Raw genomic sequence first — 22,102 nt, forward strand, 5'->3', positions numbered from 1 at the left:
TGCTATCAGAAATTCATTATATACATGGCTGTCCTCAGTATGGCACCCAAATCTAAAAGCTAGTGTGGTGTAGTGGTTAGAGTGTTGGACTAGGACCAGGGAGACTGAGTTCAAATCCTCATTCAGCCATGAAACTCACTGGGTGACTCTGGGCCATTCACGTATCTCTCAGCCTAATCTACCTCACAGGGAAGTTGTGAGGAGAAACATAACCTGGGCTCCTTGGAGGAAGAGAAGGATATAAATATAAATATAAATATAAATATAAATATATTATATATTATTTAAATATATATTTAAATATATTAAATAAAATCATAGAACTCCCTCCAGAGCAGGTTAACCTGGCTGTCTTTCTGGTGGCTTTTAGGTGTGCAGCAAAGACAGGGTTATTTTCAGAGGGTTTTAAGGGCTCTCTGATTGTGTTGTTCTTCAGTTGTTAGTTTCTCTATTTTGCTTGGCTGGTTTCTACTGATCATTTGATTTATTTCTTGGTCTTCATTTTATGGATGTTGACTGCTTTTACTCTGTGCTTTGGCATTATTATTTTTAATATTCTATTTTGTTGTTGTTGGTCAACATGATCCATAGCCCTCTGGCAACAGAATGCGTGCTGCAGAGAACTGCGGCTCATGCCGTATGTCATCAGGAACATATTTATACAAGTGGAAAGGGCTTTTGGGGAGCAAGGAGAAGACTCAAAAATTACTCCCTTCTGCACCTGGTCCACTGCACAAAAAACATTCCCATTTGCACCCAGTCCAATGCTTCTTGCAGACCCGCAGCCCTCATTCTGTTGCCAGAGGGCGGCACATCATGTTGGCCACTATTGTTTTTAAGCCAGCTTCAGGATTCAATGAATCAAAGCTTCCGAGTAATTTTTTAAATAGATTTTTTTAAAAAACCAACTATCTGTCTATCTTTCTATCTAGAGAGCTCTGTGTTATGGATGAAGGCAGGAACTGAAACATTTAACAAACAATTTTAAGCTATAGATTTCTGTGATTGATTGCATTTTGCTAATGATCCAGAACACTCATTTTCAGTTTTTCGCCACCCACCCCTCTCTGGGACAAAAAAAGAAAGTAGAGAAACAGTTATTCCAGAAGTATTGTAAACCTTAGAGAGTCATATCACTTGTATTTTGGTTCTCATGTTTACCAATGGTTTTCTATATAACATCTCACAAGTTTATCTTTTGAACCAAGTTAGATAAAAGGTCTTTAAAGCCTTGGGTCAAAAACAAAGAAGGTGCTGAGAAGGCATTACATCACAACCTTACAAATCTTACCTTCTACCAAGGATGTTAGGAGGGTGACGTTTGCTGCTTTCCTCCTCCCTGCAGGCAGATTGAGGCCCAGTCTGTCCAATTTTTCTCTCAAGCAACGGCCTCCATTCTTGGATTTTGCTCTGTAATGAGAGAGTGGTGGGGGAGAACAATGTTTCATCTCTATCTCCTGTTTCTTTAAACACACACACACACACACACACCCCTACCTCAAATGCCCACCTAAGAGATGCATATTCCCACATTACTTGGCAGAAGTTGACAGAAATTATCAGAGCTTCAAAATGAGAATGGCAAGGTTGTTGAGAAAAGCAAACAGGAAATGCTAGTAGTGCTAGCATCTGAGGTGCGTACTAGATAGTCTGTCTTATATTGAACAAAATGTAGCATTTCACAAACAAGCTCCTTCTTCTCTTGGGCCTGTCTCTTACAGAAATAACCTGTAGAACAACAGTTGTCTTTCAGTGCTTCATGGAGGATTCTTCCAGTAGAAAGAAACACTACCTTAATTTAGGTTGAAGGAGGGGTTACTCATGAGCATACAAAGAAGTTAATACAGATTTGCTGAAATGATTTTTCATTTATTACATCATCAGTTACAGTAGGTTGGATCTTTTCTTGGAGGCAGTCACATTGGCCAAATGAATACACCTTTGGAAGCTACAGTATACTCAATCTTTAGTCTTAAAGAAGTAGAACAAATATTTTATTTTTAAAAGTATTTTATATCCTGCGCCTGTGGTTTGTTAGTGCTCGGGGCAGCTCACAAAGATAACAAAACAATAAAATAAAAGAATAAAAACAAAAAAGGCCACTCGAAAAAGTTGAATTTTCAATTGTTTCTTAAAAATCCAGAGCATGATTTTTACCCATAGTGGTCAATGAGAAAATTGAAATAAAAATCACCAAAAACCAGCAGTTAGGTTGAGAAAACTTTCCACACATGTGGGGAAGGTGGTCAGGGCCCCCTTTAGAGAATTTGGAGAATTAGACAATTACCTGATTTTTGGTGCATTTTTGAATTTTTTTTGGAGGAAATGGATTAAAATGGTGAAATCTGGTTTGTTCCAAGCCAGAACTTTATAAAAACTTCAGAAATTGAAGACCCTCCTTGGATCATCATTCCATCAGCATGTGGGGGAATCTGCCCTTTGCATTCGTGAAAAGGGATAACAGCATGCCACATTTGAATGACTCTGTTGTTTTTTCAAAGCTATGAGTCACTCCTCTGATTATTGGTAAATTTTTGGGAAAGATATTTTAAAATGTTTCGAGGCAGAACATTACAAAAGTAAAAACAGTACTTCCACTTTGTGCATTTCTGCAATGGGGAGGTTTCAAGGTTCTAGGACCAACATCATTTTTGGTGATCCCCCCTCCCCCGATTTCCCCATTCACTTCGGGGTGTGTGTGTGCCATTTTGCAAATTCTGCTATTCTGTACTATTTCACAATTTTTGATATTTCAGAATTTATTCCGACTGTACTGATCCAATTTTGGGGGGAAAATAGCATTTTGGATTTTACCAGTTTTTACCAATTGTGGGCAATTTCAGATAAAATCCAAATTTTTGAATCCGAATTCGCATAGGCCTGATATATATTGTATTTGTTAGTGATTATGTTGTGATCTGCTGTGAGACAGAAGGATGGAATATACATCATTTTAATTACTACAAAAATATATAATACATATACTCCTTAGGTCAGTTCAAGCTTCCTTGGTGTAAATGAAAACAAATGTTTAACCTTGGGATGTTCTAGGTGGGGAGTACGGAGAGAGTTCATTTATTTTCAGAATGGTTAGAAACAGAAGGAAGTATTTTCTGTTTGAGTTACATTTGTTCTGGAATCATGACAGTTCACAGAGTGGTATGAATGGGGATTATTTTTGGAACCCCATTCAATCTTCAGTCATCATTTCGTTTTTATTTTGAAGGAGAAAAACCTTGCCTTTATTTGTTTTTCACCACAACCTGTGTCAGCAGCAGCAGGAACTGCAATGTGCAGCCACCTCTTGGTGGGTGCCATCTTGCATATCCATCACTGCCCTGGTCTTCCCAAGGCAGTGTGGGTAAAAAAACACCCCACTACTATGAAAAATAAACCAGCTCATAGATACACTAATCAACCCACCATGAAGCCATGTGAAGCAATCACTTCAGAAAGGAGGTTCCAGGGGAGTTGCCATTTTTCTACTTCTGACCCACAGTCTCAATGGGCAATTTTTGAAGGGAGTGCATGATATGGATGTCATTGTGATTTTTCATTTCAAGTGCAAAAATAATAATCTTTTCTACCTGTTCCAGCTGAGCAAAGGCAATGGAAAGGCCAATAAAGCCCCAATCACACATAATCGCTCACAGAGATGAGGTCTTACCTTCTTAAAATCCCTCCCAAGAGAGAGGCATTGAGGCATTCTGGTGGAGACAAGCGCCTCTTCACTTCTGCAATGGTCACTTTGTATTTGGAAGTGGAGCTGAGCAGAGATAAGCGGCCAGGAACTGAGCAAAAGAGATCCGTGGGATTGACTACACATGTACCACCTTTTAAAAAACAGAACACAAACATCATACATTAGAGAGATGAAGTCAAATGTTCTGGCTTAAAATGCTTTCGGAACACATTGGAAGGAATGTTTATCTCTTTGTCAGTGTTGTCCCGTTGAAAATAGTGGGAAATGGCTTTGAAAATACAAAAACTGTTCACCAAATGATGAGGTTATAGGGACTGGAAACAGTTTATTGTATCAAAACCGGTAATAAACAAACAGGTTTTTGCAGCCAAAGTGATAAATACAGTGTAAAGGAGATATTCAATTTCTTACAAAGTGATAAACGCTACACCAACAGCATCTGATGCTTTCTCTGTTCGCCTCTTTCTTACATTTTGATTTTGGAGGGCTTTTCCTCCTTCCAACAAATTATAGCCTGGGAAAGGGCATGTAATTATAGCATTAATAAATGTAAACACAGATATATTTTGTCAAAGGTTTCATCCACAGAGATGAGAAAACAGGAAAGATTCTAATGTGAGGGGCAGACCGCTGGTGTTCTATGAGCCATATCCAGCTCTGGATGTTGATTTCTCTGGCTCCCTTGGCCCTCCTTGGTGACAAGGGAGGAATTACAGCATAGGTTGCTTGTGCTGCTTTTAGCTTTGGATGCTGCTTCTGAGACCGCTAGATTGCTTTCTTGAGCTTGAAGATGAGACAATTTGGTTCAGAAGCCGCAAATGATATGCTTCTTTAGTGCCCCTTCCTTGGGGAGATTGCCCTGAAGTCCTCTGCAGGCACACCTGGTGGGCTGCCCTGTTGCCCAGTGGGAGGGGTATTTGGTGGCAGCAGAGAAACAGTGCACAACTCTTGCTTGATCTTTTTGGCCTCATAGGAGCAGATCATTCATTTGGCAGGGGCTGATTTCAATGGCCAAACTGCTGAAACTGGGCAATGACATCATTGATGGGGTTGTCTGGCCCTCAAATATCTTGACTTGGGAGAATACAGCACCACAGACTGTTTTCTCTCTCTCTCTCTCTCTCTCTCTCTCTCTCTCTCTCTCTCTCTCTCTCTCTCTCACACACACACACACACACACACACACACACACACACACACACACACACACACACACACCCACACCAATACAAAGGACTGGACAATAGGATCCTGGAACCACCACACTTGATCTTGCATTGGTTGCTGTCTCTCCCTCCCTGACAACAATATTGCTAGACCAATTAAGCTACCAGGTTAGGAATGAAGTATTGGGTGGAGGGGAAAGAGTAAATTGCTTTCTGGCATCTTTATTGGAACCTTATGGATTTTTCAGGCCCACAGAACTTGTACAATTCACACACACACACACACACACACACACACGCACTAGGGGTGTGCATAAAACCAGGTTGCCCGGTTTGGTTCGGGTCCGGACAGGTTTTGGCACCCCCCGAACCCACTCAGTTTGGCTTGGGGGCTGTGCCATGGTGGTGGGGTGTGTGTTTATGGTCTCTGGAGGTACCCCCTCCCCCTGCCAGCCTCCAAATATGCCCCTTCAGTCCCCCTTTCCCCCCCACTAAAAAGGCCCAGATGCTTTAGCTTTCCTTATGGGGATAAGGAAGGTGCTCCAGGTCCCTGATCATCTCGGGTTGCCTTATGCACTTTTTCCAAAACGTCCTTCTACTATGACATCTACAATGTCCTTCTTAAGATACAGTGTCCAGAACTGCATGCAGTACTCAAAATGTGGCTTCACCATAGATTTGTATATGGGCATTATAATATTAGCATTTTTATTTTATTTTAGTTTTTAAGAAGTTTTTGTTTTTCCCCTTGATTGCTTTTACATAAAAGTTCCTCAGACTCTGTCTTCACCTTACTTATTGTCTCCTTGCATTAATTTTGCCAGAGTTTGTGTTCCGTTCTGTTCTCTTCTTTTGGGCAGGCCTTCCAATTTATGTGGGAATTCTTCTTCCCCTTTATAGTTTCTTTGACTTTACTTGTTAGCCATGCTGGCATTCTTCTGGACTTGTTGGTGCCTTTCCTCCTTTTTTAACTGGGCTTATATTATTGTGATTTTAAATACACTCCATGCATTCTGGAGGAAAAAGGACGTTCCTTTGATTTTATATTAATTTTTGTCTTCCCCATTGCAAAAACACATAGTCGTTAAAAGTGAAATTATCTTGAATGCTTCTGCTTTAGAAAGAATTTCTCACTTTCCCTTCTAGCCATTAAGGGATTAAAAGGTGTGAAGTCCTTTTAATCCCTTTTAACATTTCCCTTTTTTTGTAATGGGGAAGAAAAAAATTAATATAAAATCAAAAGAATGTCATTTCCCCTCCACATGGGGGTAGAATGATTATCGTCAGGAAGGTTTCAGATCCAGAACCTTTTGTGAAATTCTGGTTTGAAACAAGTCAGTCTTAGCCCTTTTTTCTATTTCTATTTCCCCCCAAATCCCACCCCCCAAATCAGAGGAGTTACCCATAGCTTTGAAAAACAGCAGAGTTCTGCCAATGTAGACTTCATGTGTGCCAAATTTCATAAATGTATACCCATCCATTCCAGAAATATAAAGGGGGCGGGGGGGAGAGGAGGCATGATGTTAACCCTTTTCATGAAGGCAGAGGGCAGATTCCGCCACATGCTGGAGGAATAATGGCCGAATGAGGGCCTTCTGTTTCCGAAGTTTTTGTAAAGTTCTGGCTTGAAACAAGCCAGATTTCTCCATATTTAGCCATCACCCCATATTTTTGTTCCAAAATTCACTAAAAATCAGGACATTGACCGATTCTCTTCAATTTCATGACACTGAGACCTAACCTCCTTCCCCATATGTGTGAAAAGTTGCAATGCTCTTTGCCTGCTGGTTTGGGGTGATTTTTATTTCAATTTCCCCATTAACTGCTACGGAGAAAATTCTGAATTTAAGTTGGAATTAGGATTCGGATTCCAAATCCGATCCAGTACCTGAAATTGCCAGAGCCCATAGAATCTGAATCCAACACTGTCCAAGTTAGATCAGGCTGACTTTGAATCCGAATTTTCTGAACATGCACAGGGGTTTGCACAACTCAGTGCTTCCTCATATAAAATATTCCCAGCACAAAGAACAATAGATGCAGGGAGAAACATTATAATTTTTGAGTTTCCTTTCTGTGTGTTCCTTCTGCCCATCACCCCCAGGAATATTTCAAGCATCCAATCCTTCACCCACAGTCTGAAGTGGGATAGTATTACCACATTATCTGCTATTTGTATAGACAAAGTTTTGCCATAGCAGATTCTATCAAAATGGATGCAAAATATCTCTTTGTATTAGATGCTGTTGGGAACACAATTCCCATCATTTCCAGCCGCGATGGTCTTTTGCCATTATTCCAACAGCATCTGGGGACCCAAACTTGGGAACCCCTGTTCTGTATTCATCTACATCAGGCCTGCTCAACTTTGGCCTCCCAGCAGATTTTGGACTACAACTCCCATAATCCCCAGCCACAGTGGCCAATAGCCAGGGATTATGGGAGTTGTAGGCCAACATCTTCAAGTGGGCTGGAGTTGAGCAGCCCTGGTCTACATACAATGACTGTGTTCAGATGAAGAAAAGTTCTATTTATATCCAAACAGTTTCCCAAAGGGTACCTGTGGGACAGTTGCAGACCAGAAACATTCCACAAAAAATTATCTCTCAGTGGTTGTATCACTCTGCTTTTTACTATATATATAGCAGGGATTATTATTTGAAGCTGTTTTTTTCATAATCAGCATATGCCATGAAACCACACAATAAAAGCCACACATTTTAATTGACAAGGCATAGAAATATTTACATCATGTTCCCAGAGGGAGTATCAGACTGTTTTTGAACATTGCAGTTCGTGAGATAACTTTCCATTTCTCCTTTATACATTTGGCTTTCACAATGTTCATTCATTTCTCTATTTATACTGTGAGTATCCAAACAGATATTTACATTTTTCATAAAAAGCCAAATGGGCAATTTTCCTTCACACTGTAATATGCCAAGGAAGTCCTGTAGGTTTTCCCTCAAAGACTTGGTATTCAGGACCTCTTGAAGAGACCAGAATTGCCCCCAGACTAGTGGTGTCCCCCAAGTTCAGCCCTTTACACTCTTTGTGCTGATTACATGATGGTTTTTCTCTCCGAGCCTCAAAAATCCTTTGCCCAGTTACTATCCTTAATTAACAATTATGGTGAACTTTCTAGATAGAAAATAAACTGAACCAAGTTGGAGGCTGTATGGTTGTGAACTTTACCCAGGAACTCTGGGTTTGATAGCTGAAGTATTAAATGGCAAGAGACGAACCTTAAATATTTAGGCTTCCTACTCTGCAAAGATCAAAGGAGAGTGATGGAATTAAATATGGATCCTTTGCTAGCCGTGATTGAAGTAGACATTAAAAGGTGGGACAACTTGGTTTTAGCCTATGGGGGATACCCTGGAATCTTACACAATACCTAGATTGATCTGTGTACTCAGAAGTCTATCATTACTCATTCATCAGCATAATTCTTATTAAAAATTTCACACCTTTTTCTGGGGTGTAAGCAACTTCCTCAGAGAGCTCTAAAAAGTTGTGGCTGCCATTACAGAAGGGAGGCTTCAAAATCCCACATTTAAGAACCTACCGTGATGCTTACTTAGATTTTGGAACAAGAATGAGGAAACTAGTTATATTCCACTGTGGGATAAACTAAAGATGCAGCAAATGTCTCCACTAAGATGTATTGCAGCTCTTGGTTGCAAATATCTGCAAGCTCTTTCTTCCCTACAGTTCTAGCAGCAAGCACTGCCTGGACAAATACTCTTTGGCAACAAACTCGGATACCTTCTCACATGAGGGTCTGATGCTATGAGGAAATCCTCACGCTCAAGTAACAGGTGAGACAGCTCTGTGACATACATAGATATATGAATAGCCTCTCTAAAACAGTGTAGAGACCACAGCTCGTATGAGCCTTCCCCAAACTGCAGTCTGAATTGTGGGTTAAATTTGAGTGGATCTTGGCAGTGTTTGCAGCAGAAGCATAGCCTCATTTGGCCCATTTGGCTCATTTATTTTGCTCATATATATCGAAATATTAATTCGTACAAAGAATTGATGAATGGATGCTATTTCCTCTAGGAGTCAAGTACTTGAGACGCTCTTGCAATGAGGGCAAAATCTGCCCTCTGGCCCGCCCAGCTCTCCAGCCAGTGATGCAAGCAATGTTGTGTCCCTCCACACATGCACATCACCTATTGTTATGATGAACATTTTGTCAGATATATATGCAAAAGCTGGCTTCTGAGATCCATCTCTTTTTAAGGACCAAAACCCTGGTTCTAGGGCCAAGTTGTGCAAACAGGGACAAGCCTAGTTGTCAGCAGTTCACCTAGGAGACATAGGAAAGAGGTTGCAATCTGAGGCACAGTTACAGGCAGGGTTCCCCCAGACAGGGATTCCCAGATGTTGTTGACTACAGCTCCCATAATCCCCAAGCAAAGGCGATTGCAGCTGGGGATGCTGGGAGTTGTAGTCAACAACATCTGGGAATCCCTGTTAGAGGGAGCACTGGTTACAGGTGGTCAAAACTGGTTCCCCACCACTAGTGTCCCTTTTCACTCATGTGGCATTTCCACTGATTGGTCCCTGCAATCCCTGTTTCTCAACCACCCTGTCATGATCATGGGTGTTTCACTAGTATGAATATAATGCTAGTCAATGGTAGTTAAAAAAATAATGCAAAAACTGTAAGTAGTCGACATATAGAATAATCAACAGTTACATCAATGAGTACTGAACAGACAAAATAGAAACTGCCATTTATAAAATGTCAGCCAGAGAATAAAAATGTGTGCTCCTTGAATTAAATGATTTTCACCAACAATCAAAGATTGGCCATATTTTTTAAAAAAAGGTTTTTTTTCTTCTCAGTAGATTTGAATAAATACATGTGAATATTTGATAAAGCACTGTGATTTTTATTTTTTACATGCAGCATGAGTCTATCTTCCACAAAAATGCAGTTATCTGTTTTTCCAAATTCATGTCCCATACATTTCAAATATATATAATCCTAGGCAAATACTACTTCTGCTTCTCCCGATTTCGGTTAACTAGATAATGTGTAAGTGAGGTTAATTATATTGGAAGTTGCTATTCATTTCAGTTGTTATGTTTATCTGTAGGCAGGTAGAGAATTTACCTGCAGTCACAGATCTCTAAACTGCAATGCAAGAGACAAATTAAGCCTACATATCACATACAATGAGGCAATGCAGCAATGAAATATTAATATTTCTCTTTTAAAATCCAACCCATATGTGCACAAACAATTTGTGCTGAATAAATAATTGCTTCTTTAATAGGAAAACATTTTGTTCCCACCTGCTTTATATTTTTCAGTGCAGGTTTTATCATACAGGGCCAAACTACCATTAAATGTGTAGTCTGGCTCTGCGTGTTTGTTTGATTGTCTATCTATCTATCTATCTATCTATCTATCTATCTTGTAGTTAAACAGCAGCTGCAGAGGACAATCAGGGCTGGGACCAGAGTGCATGGGAAAGAATATTGAATTCCTTCCTCTTGCTATTAGTTATTATTATTATTAATTCAATTTCTATACCGATTTCTATGCTTGTGTTGCGGATGTCCCAACAAAAGTTGCAGCCCAGAAGCTACTATTAGTTTTGGGAGGAAATCTTCCATGATCTCCAGCTGAAGTTTCCCTGGTGAGGATTACAGGGGCACAATTTTTGTTGGGACCATGGCACAAAACTACAACTACGACTACAACTATGACTACTTATATACCGCTTTTCCACAAAAGTTCCCAAAGCAGTTTACATAGATAAATATAAACAAACAAATAAATAAGGATTGATCCCTGGCCCCAAAGGGCTCACAATCTAGAAAGAAACATAACATAGACACCAGCAACAGCCACTGGAGGGATGCTGTGCTGGGGTTGGATAGGGCCAGTTGCTCTCCCCCTGTTCAATAAAGAGAGGGATTCCAAAACTGACTGCATTTGAAAGAATCCCAATCCTGATTTCATTTAACTTTAAAAGCACAAACACTTATGGAGCGAAACTATGCACAAAGGGTTGGATGGTAGGTAGCACCCATATGCCCTACTACACAACCCACTTTGGTGTCCCTTAGGAGTTACCTATGGGGAACAATGGGGTATTTCATGTTTCCCCATTGCTCCCTATGGCTGGAACAAGCTGCACTCATAGAGCGCATGCACACAAATTTTGCATTTCAATTTGGACTCTTCCCACCCTCCTCCCTTCCCCCAGCCAATGGGGGCACAATTGCCCAGGACAACACTTTATTTGTATGATAAGCCAACCAAGGAGTAAGGAGATTGCAAGCCAGTCGGAAGCAAGTGCCAGCAAAACCAATCAGCTAGGGGGAAACAGGCCTCCAAAATGGCACTCAAAACGCTGAAACACTTTAAATCAAATTGGGGCTTTTTTGTTCCGAGCTTGAAACAGGCCCTTTATTTAAATGGAATTTGTTTCAAGTCTGAGACACTTGAAACGGCTCATTTCCTGTTGAAACGCTACAGCGTCAAAATGTTTGGCACATCCCTACCTTAAACACTATATTAATGGTTGAAACTGAAACTGCTCCTAGAAAATGAGGAGGAAAGAAGGGGAAAATACAGAGGGTATCAGTATTCACCAGTAAATGGTACGACCTGTTCACTGGCGTGTAAACCTCTGCTAACTTGGCAAAGAGGCACCTTTTAACTTGGTGATTCTCTCTATTGAGCAGCGGGAGAGTAACTGGCCCTATTCACCCCCAGCACAGTATCTCCAGTGACTGCTGCTGGTGTCTATCTTATGTTTCTTTTTAGATTGTGAGCCCTTTGGGGACAGGGATCCAACTTATTTATTTGTTATTTCTCTGTGTAAACTGCCCTGAGCCATTCTTGGAAGGATGGTATAGAAATCAAACAAACATACAAACATACATACATAATGGTAGACCTTCCCAACTGAGCATTTATTATTGTTATTTATTTATTTATTTATTTGATTTATATACCTGAACCTTTATAACATAAAGGAGATGAGACAGGGTTACCCAATTGTTTTCTGTGGGCTGGTTCAAGTGTCACACAGAACCTTGGTTAGAGCAAGGCTTCATGTGACAATTCTGAGACTCAGAAATGCACATTCCCCTTCCCATCCCCGTGTGAGCATCTAGTTCCTAACTAGGGTTAAAATATGATGAAATGCCATATGAACCCACTAATCTCAGCTTCTTCTAACCTAGTTGCCTCAAATAACTTGAGAGCAGTACCGATGTGATCTCTCAGATTATTTGAAGCAAGTAGGTTAGAATATACCGAGATTGGTGGGTTAGCATGTCATGATCATTCTCAGCTAATCTTAACCTCGATAGGAAGTAGAAATGTGGGTAGGGTAGGATAATATGTGTTCCTGAGGCTCAGGATGTTGCACAGGGCCCAGCTCTAACTGAGGTTCCACATGAGATCTGAACCTATGACTTAAGCCTACTGGGCAGCCCTCACTGGGAATGCCAACCAACTGAAGAAAGGGAACACCTGACCCTGGAGGGAATGGCAAGCAGCCAGCTCTTGGGCATCCCCAGTACTGCTGTGTTCCAAGCAGTAGCGGCTGGTGGGCATTGGAGCATGGAAGAACAGCTCATCTCATGGCTTGCCATTTGGAAAAATGTTTTTAAAGGGGGACAATCACCTTGCACAGTGTGCAAGAAACAGATTCAGGTGATGATCAGGACCTACATAGCGCTGTCATTTCTCCTGGCAAATACTAGCTACTACCAGAAGGTAATGCTATATTTTTAGACAGGGAAGAACCTGGTCACCAAGGCTGGAGTGGAACACGTCCCATGCTAACCTGCTAAGTTGGCTTGGCAGTTGTAGCATTTTTCAGCTTGACAACATCTGTATATAATGCAGACAACCAATACTTATTTGAATCATGGAAGGCAGTATTGACTAAACATTGCTGCTCATGATGTTCACATTCAACTTTTTTCATGTTCCAGTGTCATGTCTGGTCAAACAGGTTTTATGGTGTTTTGAAGCACTGCATAAATGCAGAACCTGTTTGCCAGAATCAATTGTAGGACAGAAAATATAAATGGACACACCATGAGCAATAGTGGCAGTATCATACCAAGTTCAGCTTTCTGATAATCAACTATCATTTATCCCCAGCCTCAGTATGGGATTTTCAGATAAAGTATGGAGAAAATTAATGTTCTATTCCCCATTTTACCTTCCTCTTTACAAGCAACTTTATATGGGTTGCAAGAGCCATGTTTACACCGCAGCAGAAGCCTAAGTGGAGAATTGCATGTCTCATTTCCCAATAATTATGCCTGTGAAGGTTTCCAACCTCCAAAACTCTTGCATATGAGCAATTTCTTAAACAGGCCATTGTGCCCTACCCACGGTCTGAACTTCCATAGCCATGTGAGCCATCCCTGGAGAGATTGGTGCCCACCAGTGGGGAGGAGGAGCTAAGGGGAACCCTGCTGAAGTGGCATCTGAGAACCAATGAGTGAGAGGCCCTGGAGCAGGGCTTCTCAACCTGTGGGTCTTCAGATGTAATTAGACTTCAACTCCCATAATTCCCAACCAAAGGCCACTGGGGCTGGGGATTATGGGAGCTGAAGTCCAATAACATCTGGGGACCCACACGTTGAGAAGCCCTGCCCTGGAGGATGGTGATATCCCAGCTGAGCCACACCTCACCTGGTGCTGGTGGGTAGGCTTGGCCTAAGCTGCACCCTCTGCATGCCTTAAGGAGGCCAATAGAGCAACCTAGGGTGAAGGAGGAGGGCTATGCCCTGCAGCAGGACACTGCCCAGCAGTAGTGCAGAAATGGAAGGAAAACCTAATCAGGAGAGGATTAGTGCCACTTTTAGCCAGCCAGCAAAGGTACTGAATGAGACAGAAAGGGGATTGTGAGAGGACAACTTGTAGATAACAGTGAGGTGGAACAGAACTGCTGCCTGTACCTATACAAATAAACACTGTTTGCTTCATGGATACTCCCCTTCCCTCAGGTTTAGCAGGGAGAGAGCAACTGGCCCTATCCAACCCCAGCACAGCATCCCTCCAGTGGCTCTTGCTGGCATCTGCCTTATGTTTCTGTTTAGATTGTGAGCACTTTGGGGACAGGGGACCAGTGTTCCATCTAGCAGGGATTCCCAGATGTTGTTGAATACAACTTCCAGAATCCCCAAGCAAAAGCCATTATAGCTGGGGATTCTGGGAGTTGTAGTCAACAACATCTGGGAATCCCTGTTAGAGGGAACACTGCAGGGGACCATATTATTTATGTATTATTTATTTTTCTATATAAACCGCTTTGAGAACTTTGGTTGAAGAGCAGTATATAAATGTATCTGTCATCCTAGTAGTAGTAGTGGTGGTAGTAGTAGTAGTAGTAGTAGTAGTAGGTTGTTTGACACAAAATTACCTTCATGAGGGGAGGATGGGCTGACCAGCCCAAAACCTCAAACAAGACACTGCATGACCTTACCATGCTGTACCTGGAAGCAAAGCAACACTTTCCAGAAGGGATGCCATCTTCCTGCTTCCAATCTCTATCTATGTTTGCTTCTAAAAGACAAGTCCGTATTCTGCTCATGGGGTGTACGTTGACGGACTTTATGATTCAGGTGGGAAAATGTCTCACTCCAGCATCATACAGTTGAATCGTCACCCACAAAGTTGGAATTAACTATTAGACTAAACAAGCTACAGAGTAAGGTCTTGGCCAAACAGTGCACATTGTTATAGCATAATTAGCACAAGACTGGAGAGAGAATTGGGACTCATATTCACCATGTGGATCAGTATTCTAGTGGCAAATCCTGCCTCCCTCCCCCCCCCATGTCATGTGTATAATCTATTTAAAACTACAATGTAAACTTGCACCTTCATGTACCAAGTAACGGATTTCCCCACCCTTGACTTCTAATACTTTGGGTACTTAGATTTCTATTTCACCCCCTAATTATGAGAACTAGAACTACCTAATATTAGAAAACTGAATTCGGTACTCTCATATAATCACACATGATTCACGGCTAATGAGAATTTTGTTAGCTAAACTCTAAACATGAGAAAAACAGCACTGCCTGAAGGAATCAATCCAACAATTTGCCATGTACTCTGACTTACCCAATAAAGCAGGTAAACATGTGTTTAATTTTTGTCCTAGCTGGCAGGGGCGTAGCAAGGTCAGCAGTGCCCTGAGTCAATAAATGAAAATCAAGTGTGGGGGGGTGCTTTTTAATTTTTTTCATGGTGCCAGCAGTGCCACGGAACATATTTTCTTTCTTCCTTCCTTCCTTTCTTTCTTTCTTTCTTTCTTTCTTTCTTTCTTTCTTTCTTTCTTTAACCTACTGCCACTTCTGCCACCCCTCCTCCTCCTGCCCTTCTACTCCTTTCCCACCACTTAGTAACTAGCTCCATGGCTTCTCTCCTCTCCTGAATGAGAAGAGAAGCCATAGAACCCCTTAATACTGTGCAACCAGCTACAAGATGGAAGGCAGGCATGTCTCTGGATTAGGTGTCAGGGTGCCTGAGGCGCCTTTCATATGTTCGCACAGCACTGATGGACTCTATGGCTTCTCTCCTTGTTTGAATGAGGAGGGAAGCCATAGAACACCTCCTCACTGCTTCATGAACCCACTATTGAGTGGTGAGGTGAAAAGCAGTGGGGGCGAGCAGCAGTGGCGGTGAGGAGCAGCAGGGCAGGAGGCCAACAATGGGGACAAGGGGTGGCAGAGCAGGAGACAAACATGGGAGTGGTGAGGAGGAAGGGGTGAGTTGGAAGGGGTGAGGAGGAGCAAGTGTCAGGGCCCCTGCGAGTGTGGCAGCCTGTGTTCATTGGACACCTTTGGATATCACTAGCTACGCCATTGCTAGCTGGATTTATCAACCATCTTCAATATCTAACTTTAAAGCACAAGAATATAACTCAGTGATTTCTATCATGCTTTACGGGCTCAAATAATCAGACTGAACTGAGATATATATCTTATATGAACCTATCCAGCTGGAAAAGTTTAGAATGAGTTTTATTTACAACTAGATTTCACAGCTTTCCTGGAATACTTGACTGATTGTTTGTTTGTTTGATTGGTTGATTGTATTTTTATACCACCCTATATAAAATCTCAGGGCAGTTTACAGCTCAACCAAACAACAAAAATGTAAAAATCATGTAAAAACATTAAAATTACCATAAATTTAAAACATACATTAATGAGTTGTTGTTTTTTTAAAGGAAAGTGAGTGTTTGTAGAACATTTTAGAGTGAGCTTCTTTGGTATGATCTATGGGAAAATATAGGCATGATTACTGGTGGAATCTGAGGATGCGAGTCCATGGACACTTAAGCCACTGAACTCTTTGGGCCTTCTTCCCACCTAAGTACGTATTGGATCAGAAGACATTAAGGCAAAAGAGGTGAGAAGAAGCATTCCAAAGAGCAAGCAAAAATGTAAATATTTTAAAAGAGCACCCCTGCTGCCATCCCCTTTAAAGAGAGCACCTACATTGCTCTAGAAGTGGCACTGTTGCCTCACTCAGTCACCACCACTTCTGACCTGTATAAACCACCCTTTCTCCTCCACCAACGCCCATACGCAGAAACAGGGAAAGACACAACTGAAACTACACCAACAAAGAGAGAGCCTCTCTTGCTCCCATCCATGCAACCCTGCCTGGCCACTGAAATCTTCTACCCAGTGCAAGTCGTTCCCTGAAGGCTTCTAGGAACTGGGTGCAAGGCAGGGACACTGTGATCTGGTGCAATATGTGACTGGTGTTGCAAAAAGCAATCTTTCCTTTGATTCAGTCCATTACAATTTTGTGATATGATTGCAAGTTCCAGTGATCTGAGGCTGAAAATAATTCTGCCCTCTTCATTCCCTCTGTGTGTGTGTGTGTGTGTGTGTGTGTGTGTGTGTGTGTGTGTGTGTGTGTAGTGGGATGTAAGCAGGGGAGAGACCAGCTGGTTTATACAATTATAAGCATAATTGTGGTATGTGCCATTGTTATTAAGCATTATGTGCTGCTACAGAAAATTCCTTAATATTTGTTAGCCTCTGCCCCAATACCAAGAGTTCTTTTCAATGTACTACAAAATGTACATGTGGTTGTGGTTGTTGTGCCATTGAGTCGGTGTTGACTCCTGGTGACCACAGAGCCCTGTGGTTGTCTTTGGTAGACTACAGATGGGGTTTGCCATTGCTATCTCCAGCGCAGTATGAGATGATGCCTTTCAGCATCTTCCTATATTGCTGCCGCCCAATAAAGGTGTTTCCCATAGTCTGGGAAACATACCAGCAGGGATTCCAATACCAAGAGCTCTCTTCAATGTACTGCAAAATGTACATGTACCTACCTATCCAGTTTTCTGCCTTATTTGAATGCCCAACATATTCCTTTTTAAAAACATGTTTGTGAACAGCCTTTCTGCCCACAAGGAGCCCTGGGCAGCTTACAGACACTGGAGGTAACAGAAACCAATGGAACTTCTGAGATAATTTGGATTGTGTTGTTATTTGGAAATTCTACTGAAATCAATAGATGTGTGAAGGAAGCAAACCGAGACAGATTAGACTCCATTGCTTGTGACTGGAAATTGTCGTTAGTCTTTTGTATAGTAGCCAAGCTTGTGTGATTGTGTTCAGGGATGGCCAAAATCACTTTGGTGCTGCCTGATGCCAAAAATTTGAGTGCCACTATATTAACAAGGGATAAATTCACCATGGAAGTTCTCTTGCAGAAACCTTATTGAAATGAATGGCAGCTGCTGTGTAAGAGCTCATTCCATTGAATGGGCCCTATGCAGGACCACTTTCTGATGTATTTGTGCTTAGATCTGTCTGTCTCCCACTGTGCCACTCACCTCCAGAACCTGCTGTTTATAGCAGCCTCCTCAACTTGTATTTAGATGCACCTCTATTTGGTGGGACCCTGTAATAGCCAAATGTTGCTGACTACAACTCCCATCACCCCAGCTACAATGGTCTTTGGCTGGGGAGGATGGAAATTGTAGTCAAGCCCGTTTTTAGATCTTGCTCATATAGAGCGGGGTCTCACAATCAGTGAGACCCGTTTTGGTGAGCTGAGCGAGGAGAGCGGGCTAAGCCTGCTCTCCCTGCAGACAATCACAGCGAGAGCCCTGGGCGGACGGATCAGCCGCCCACATGATTGCGGGCTCCGTGATGGAGCTGGCGGGGGCTGGGGGGAGCAGGGAACGATTGGGCCCCGGAAGCTCCATCATGCCCTGTGCAAGTGCGCAGGGCATAGAGAGGCAGCTTTTTGCCTCCTCTCTGGGGGTCTCCTCATGCGTAGCCGCAGCGTGGAGCTGCACCGTGGCTACTCACGGTAAAAAAAGGGTTTGCGGAGCACTCGCTCCGCAAACCCAGTTTTAGGGGAGGGGTACTTGAGCAGGTTACCCGCTCTAGAACCACCGGGCTCGCAGCTGAGCCCGGTGATTCACACAATTGCAGAAATCAGGCTAGTGGAGGCCTTCTTAAGGCCTCATAGGCCTTCTTAAGGCCAAAGAATCAATTCACCAGTGCCTTGGGGTTAGTGTGCTTCAGAAGGACAGTGCGTGAACTACAGTGTTTGTAGGAAAACCTAGACAAATCTTATCCCCAGCTAATTACTCATACAAACCTACTCTCCCTAAGTTCAGTCATGCCTTTACTTTGGCCCATTTAAATGTGCTACCTTCGGATGTTTTGGTGGGTAGATTTCACCGTACGCCATATTCCCAATGGCTCTGCCCCTGCTGCTCAGGCATGATCAGGTCAGTGGCGCATGTATTATTTTATTGTGTATTTTATAGAGATATACATTCTCTTCTTATTGGTCCACTTTTGTTACACTATCCAGGCAGGCTGGACAACTTTTATGTAACTCTCCTCTTTTCTGACTCCGATGTCAAGATCACCTACCAAGTTTTGCACCACGGCAAAACCCTAGAGATATACATATCAGGTGGTATAAAAATATGATAGATGAATGAATGAATGAATGAATGAATGAACAATATCAGGAAACTAATGGTTAACAAATGTTATGTAAAGTACATGTGTTATTCTGGTGGTGGGTTGGTAGTATTATTCAGTATTATTCATTATTATTTAGTATCAGAGTATTTTAAGTTATATTGCCTGTAAGTGTTGATTATTGTAATTGCTGGCTAGTCATGGACCATAATAAATAAATGAAGATGTAGTCAACAACATCTGGGAATCCCTGTTACAGGGAACACAGGTTACTAGTACTGGGTGTTTTATTGTTTTTAGTTTGCAAGTGCTGTCCATAATAATTGTGTTTCAGATTTGTTTGCTTTAAGATTTTCAAAGATAATAAACAGTGGGGCTCTTCTCATGACCAGTGAGAAGAGCTCCTCCAAGGTCTGCGGGGAGAGTGGGTTTACCCAACCCTCCCCACAGACGATCACTCACCCGGCGGATCGCTTGCCCAGACAAGTGGTGGCTCTCCTGTGGTCCACCTGCAGCTCACCCAGCAACTCTGGGAGCTGGGTGCAGGGAAGCACTGCTGCGTGGCGCCCCACCCCTCCAGAGACCAAATAATGCACCCTGTGAGTGTGCGGTGCATTACTAGGACCCCCCCCCCCCGAGTGTGCCCACAGTGGCTGCTCGCAAGCGCAACAGACACATGATCAATTAAATTCAGTTAAGGGAGCACCCATTCCCTTAACCTCATTTAGAGGCTACATCGGTGGGTTTGCCGCTGTGTAGCCACCGGGATCAGGTGCGATCCTGATGGTTCATACCAGCTTGCAAAACCGGGCTGGGCTCCCTTCACCCAGTTTTGCATGGTCATGTGAAAAGCCTCGGTATATTGGGGGTGGTGGGAGATTGCCCCTTGAAAGAGCATGTACAGAAAATTAAATGAAAGCTAGATTTAGAATGTGTGCCTTCCCTGCTGAACAGTATTCATGGGTTCTACTCTTCTATGTCACCTTAAGTGGTGCAGCAGTGAAATGCTTGACTAACAAGGAGAAGGTTGCCGGTTCGAATCCCCGCTGGTACTATATTGGGCAGCAGCAATATAGGAAGATGCTGAAAGGCATCATCTCATACTGTGCAGGTGGAGGCAATGGTAAACCCCTCCTGTATTCTACCAAAGACAACCACAGGGCTCTGTGGGAGCCACGAGTTAAAATCGACTTGACAGCACACTTTACCTTTACTCTTCTATAGACAGACTTTCATGAAGATCTGGCTGAAAAGCATCCTGAGAGAGACTGTTTCACAGTCCTAACACTATGGTGGTGGTGGGGGGGGGGAGTGGACACTTATTAAGTTGTGTGTATTCTACAAATCTAGGGATGAATGGATTTTCCCCTGCCCCATTCTTGTTCTTTATTGTGTTGTGGGTTTACTTTGTCCTGCATTCTACTCCACCCCACTGGAATTCCAGTTTAACTAGGAAAGTGCCTACAATGAAGTTTGGGATTAGCTAAGATATTACAGCACCTGAGGTGAGGTGCCCAGTGCTGCCTTGCCCCACACCTCTAGTGGGAAGCAGCTCCTTTTCAAAACCAATCCTTGCAAACCGCCAGAGATGGAAGTTTGGGGCAGTCTACAAATTTGATAGATAGATAGACAACCTTTATAAGGTGCATGGAGAAAGGAAGGTTGTCAGCAGTCTCCTTTTCTCTCCTCATGCTTCTTGCAAACTTTGCAGAGAGTGTGAGAAGAGGCACTACCTGCAAAGCTTGCAATGGGCAGATTAGGCCCCAAGAGGTGCTCTGATGGCAGCAGCGGGAGGCATCTGACTGACACCCCCCAAATCTGCCACCTGAGGCAGCCACCTCAACTTGCCTCATGAAAGGGCTGTCCTTGAATTATGTACATCTGAAATTGGAGCACACAGTACACCAGGTGCTTCAGCTTTCAGTTCCGCTTTATACATATATATATATGATATAACATGCCATATACAATATGATATGTTGTAATCATAACAATTATTACAATTGTATGTGTAATCATACAATTAGCATGATCATGTTAAGATTCATTCGACTGATGCATACATGTGCTGCTGGGCATGGGTAAAACACCACATGACAAGAAGCTTGACACAGCTGAACATACAATCACATAAAGTTTACTTTTTAATGAATTTCATAAGTTCACACACATGCACTGGCAATGCACAGGGGGATGAAAGAGATGAACGAACAAGGACCTGAATCCTGCAGCAAGCACCGTGCTCTGGACAGAATTGAGAAAAGAGAAATAGAACAATGGAGGATTCCAAAAGCAATGCTTCTGCTTCAAAAGCAAGTCCAGGAAATGCGTAACTCCATTATCCACAGAGAAATTCTGACTAGCTGAACTGCAGAAGCATCCCTGGTTCAACCACTTGAGTGACTGGCCACAGCTCCCGATCAAAAATCGAATAAACAGAAGAAAGTTTATTCTGCCATTTAACATGACTTAGCTCACAGCTTGGAGGAAAACTATTGCTTTCACTTCAATGTGATCAAAAGGCCTGTGTGAAGATTTAAAAAATGTTTAGTTTTAAGCCACTTTACACTGTTTAAGAAGATGTTACATCGACTTTCAAGTACCTCCCATTTGTTTCAGTTGAGCTCAGCGAATTGTTCCTAGCACTTTCAGAATGTCATGTGCTTTGCAGTTCTCACTGCATTTATGAAGTTGATCAAACGTGCATTACAGTTCATCGGATTGTAACTCTAAGTAAGCTCTCTTGTCGTAGTTATTGTCAGTTACATCCCAGAGATTTCCAGGGGCCTTAATTCCACACAATAGGCCCAATTCAGAGGAAAAATAAGATGCACCTAAGCCCTCTGGAGGTCAATGAGATTAGAAATGAGCACTTGGGGAAGAAGTTTGAACTTATTTCTGAGAAAACATAGATAGGATTGGGCTGCATGTGTTTTGTTAAAAATATAGGTTCCACTGAGTTCAGACTTCAGTGGGGTTTAGTATGGCCAACTATCTTTGGACACCTTCCCGTTTTTAGGATAGCAACAGCATTTAATTTTGCTTGAAATTGCAGCTTGTTGATTGCTTAATATTCTGGAGAAGGAAAACAGTAGAATCCATACAGTAAGTAAGTAAGTAAGTAAATTTATTACAGTCCTTAGACCAACTACAACCTAAGTTGTATTCACACATTATGCCCAACACCCTAATATTAGTACACTTCCTATCTGTACCATCATGCACTTGAGGGACCCAGGTTCACTTTTAAAGTGAATGG

At 42.3% G+C, this 22,102-nt stretch overlaps 1 protein-coding gene across 3 annotated transcripts in view; it reads right to left on the minus strand.

Moving 5' to 3' along the window:
• The window catches only part of TFAP2D (transcription factor AP-2 delta), a 70,820-nt gene that overhangs the window by 36,210 nt on the left and 12,508 nt on the right, over positions 1-22,102 (minus strand). For all 3 annotated transcript variants that reach the window (XM_053287424.1, XM_053287425.1, XM_053287423.1), the window contains 2 exons: positions 3,668-3,833; positions 1,292-1,410 (listed from right to left, as the gene is read on the minus strand). In XM_053287424.1, coding sequence (XP_053143399.1) covers positions 1,292-1,410; positions 3,668-3,833 — 285 coding nt within the window. The remainder of the gene's footprint in view (positions 1-1,291; positions 1,411-3,667; positions 3,834-22,102) is intronic.

The sequence above is a fragment of the Hemicordylus capensis genome, chromosome 1 (genome assembly GCF_027244095.1).
Source record: "Hemicordylus capensis ecotype Gifberg chromosome 1, rHemCap1.1.pri, whole genome shotgun sequence".
Classification (NCBI taxonomy): Eukaryota; Metazoa; Chordata; class Lepidosauria; order Squamata; family Cordylidae; genus Hemicordylus; species Hemicordylus capensis.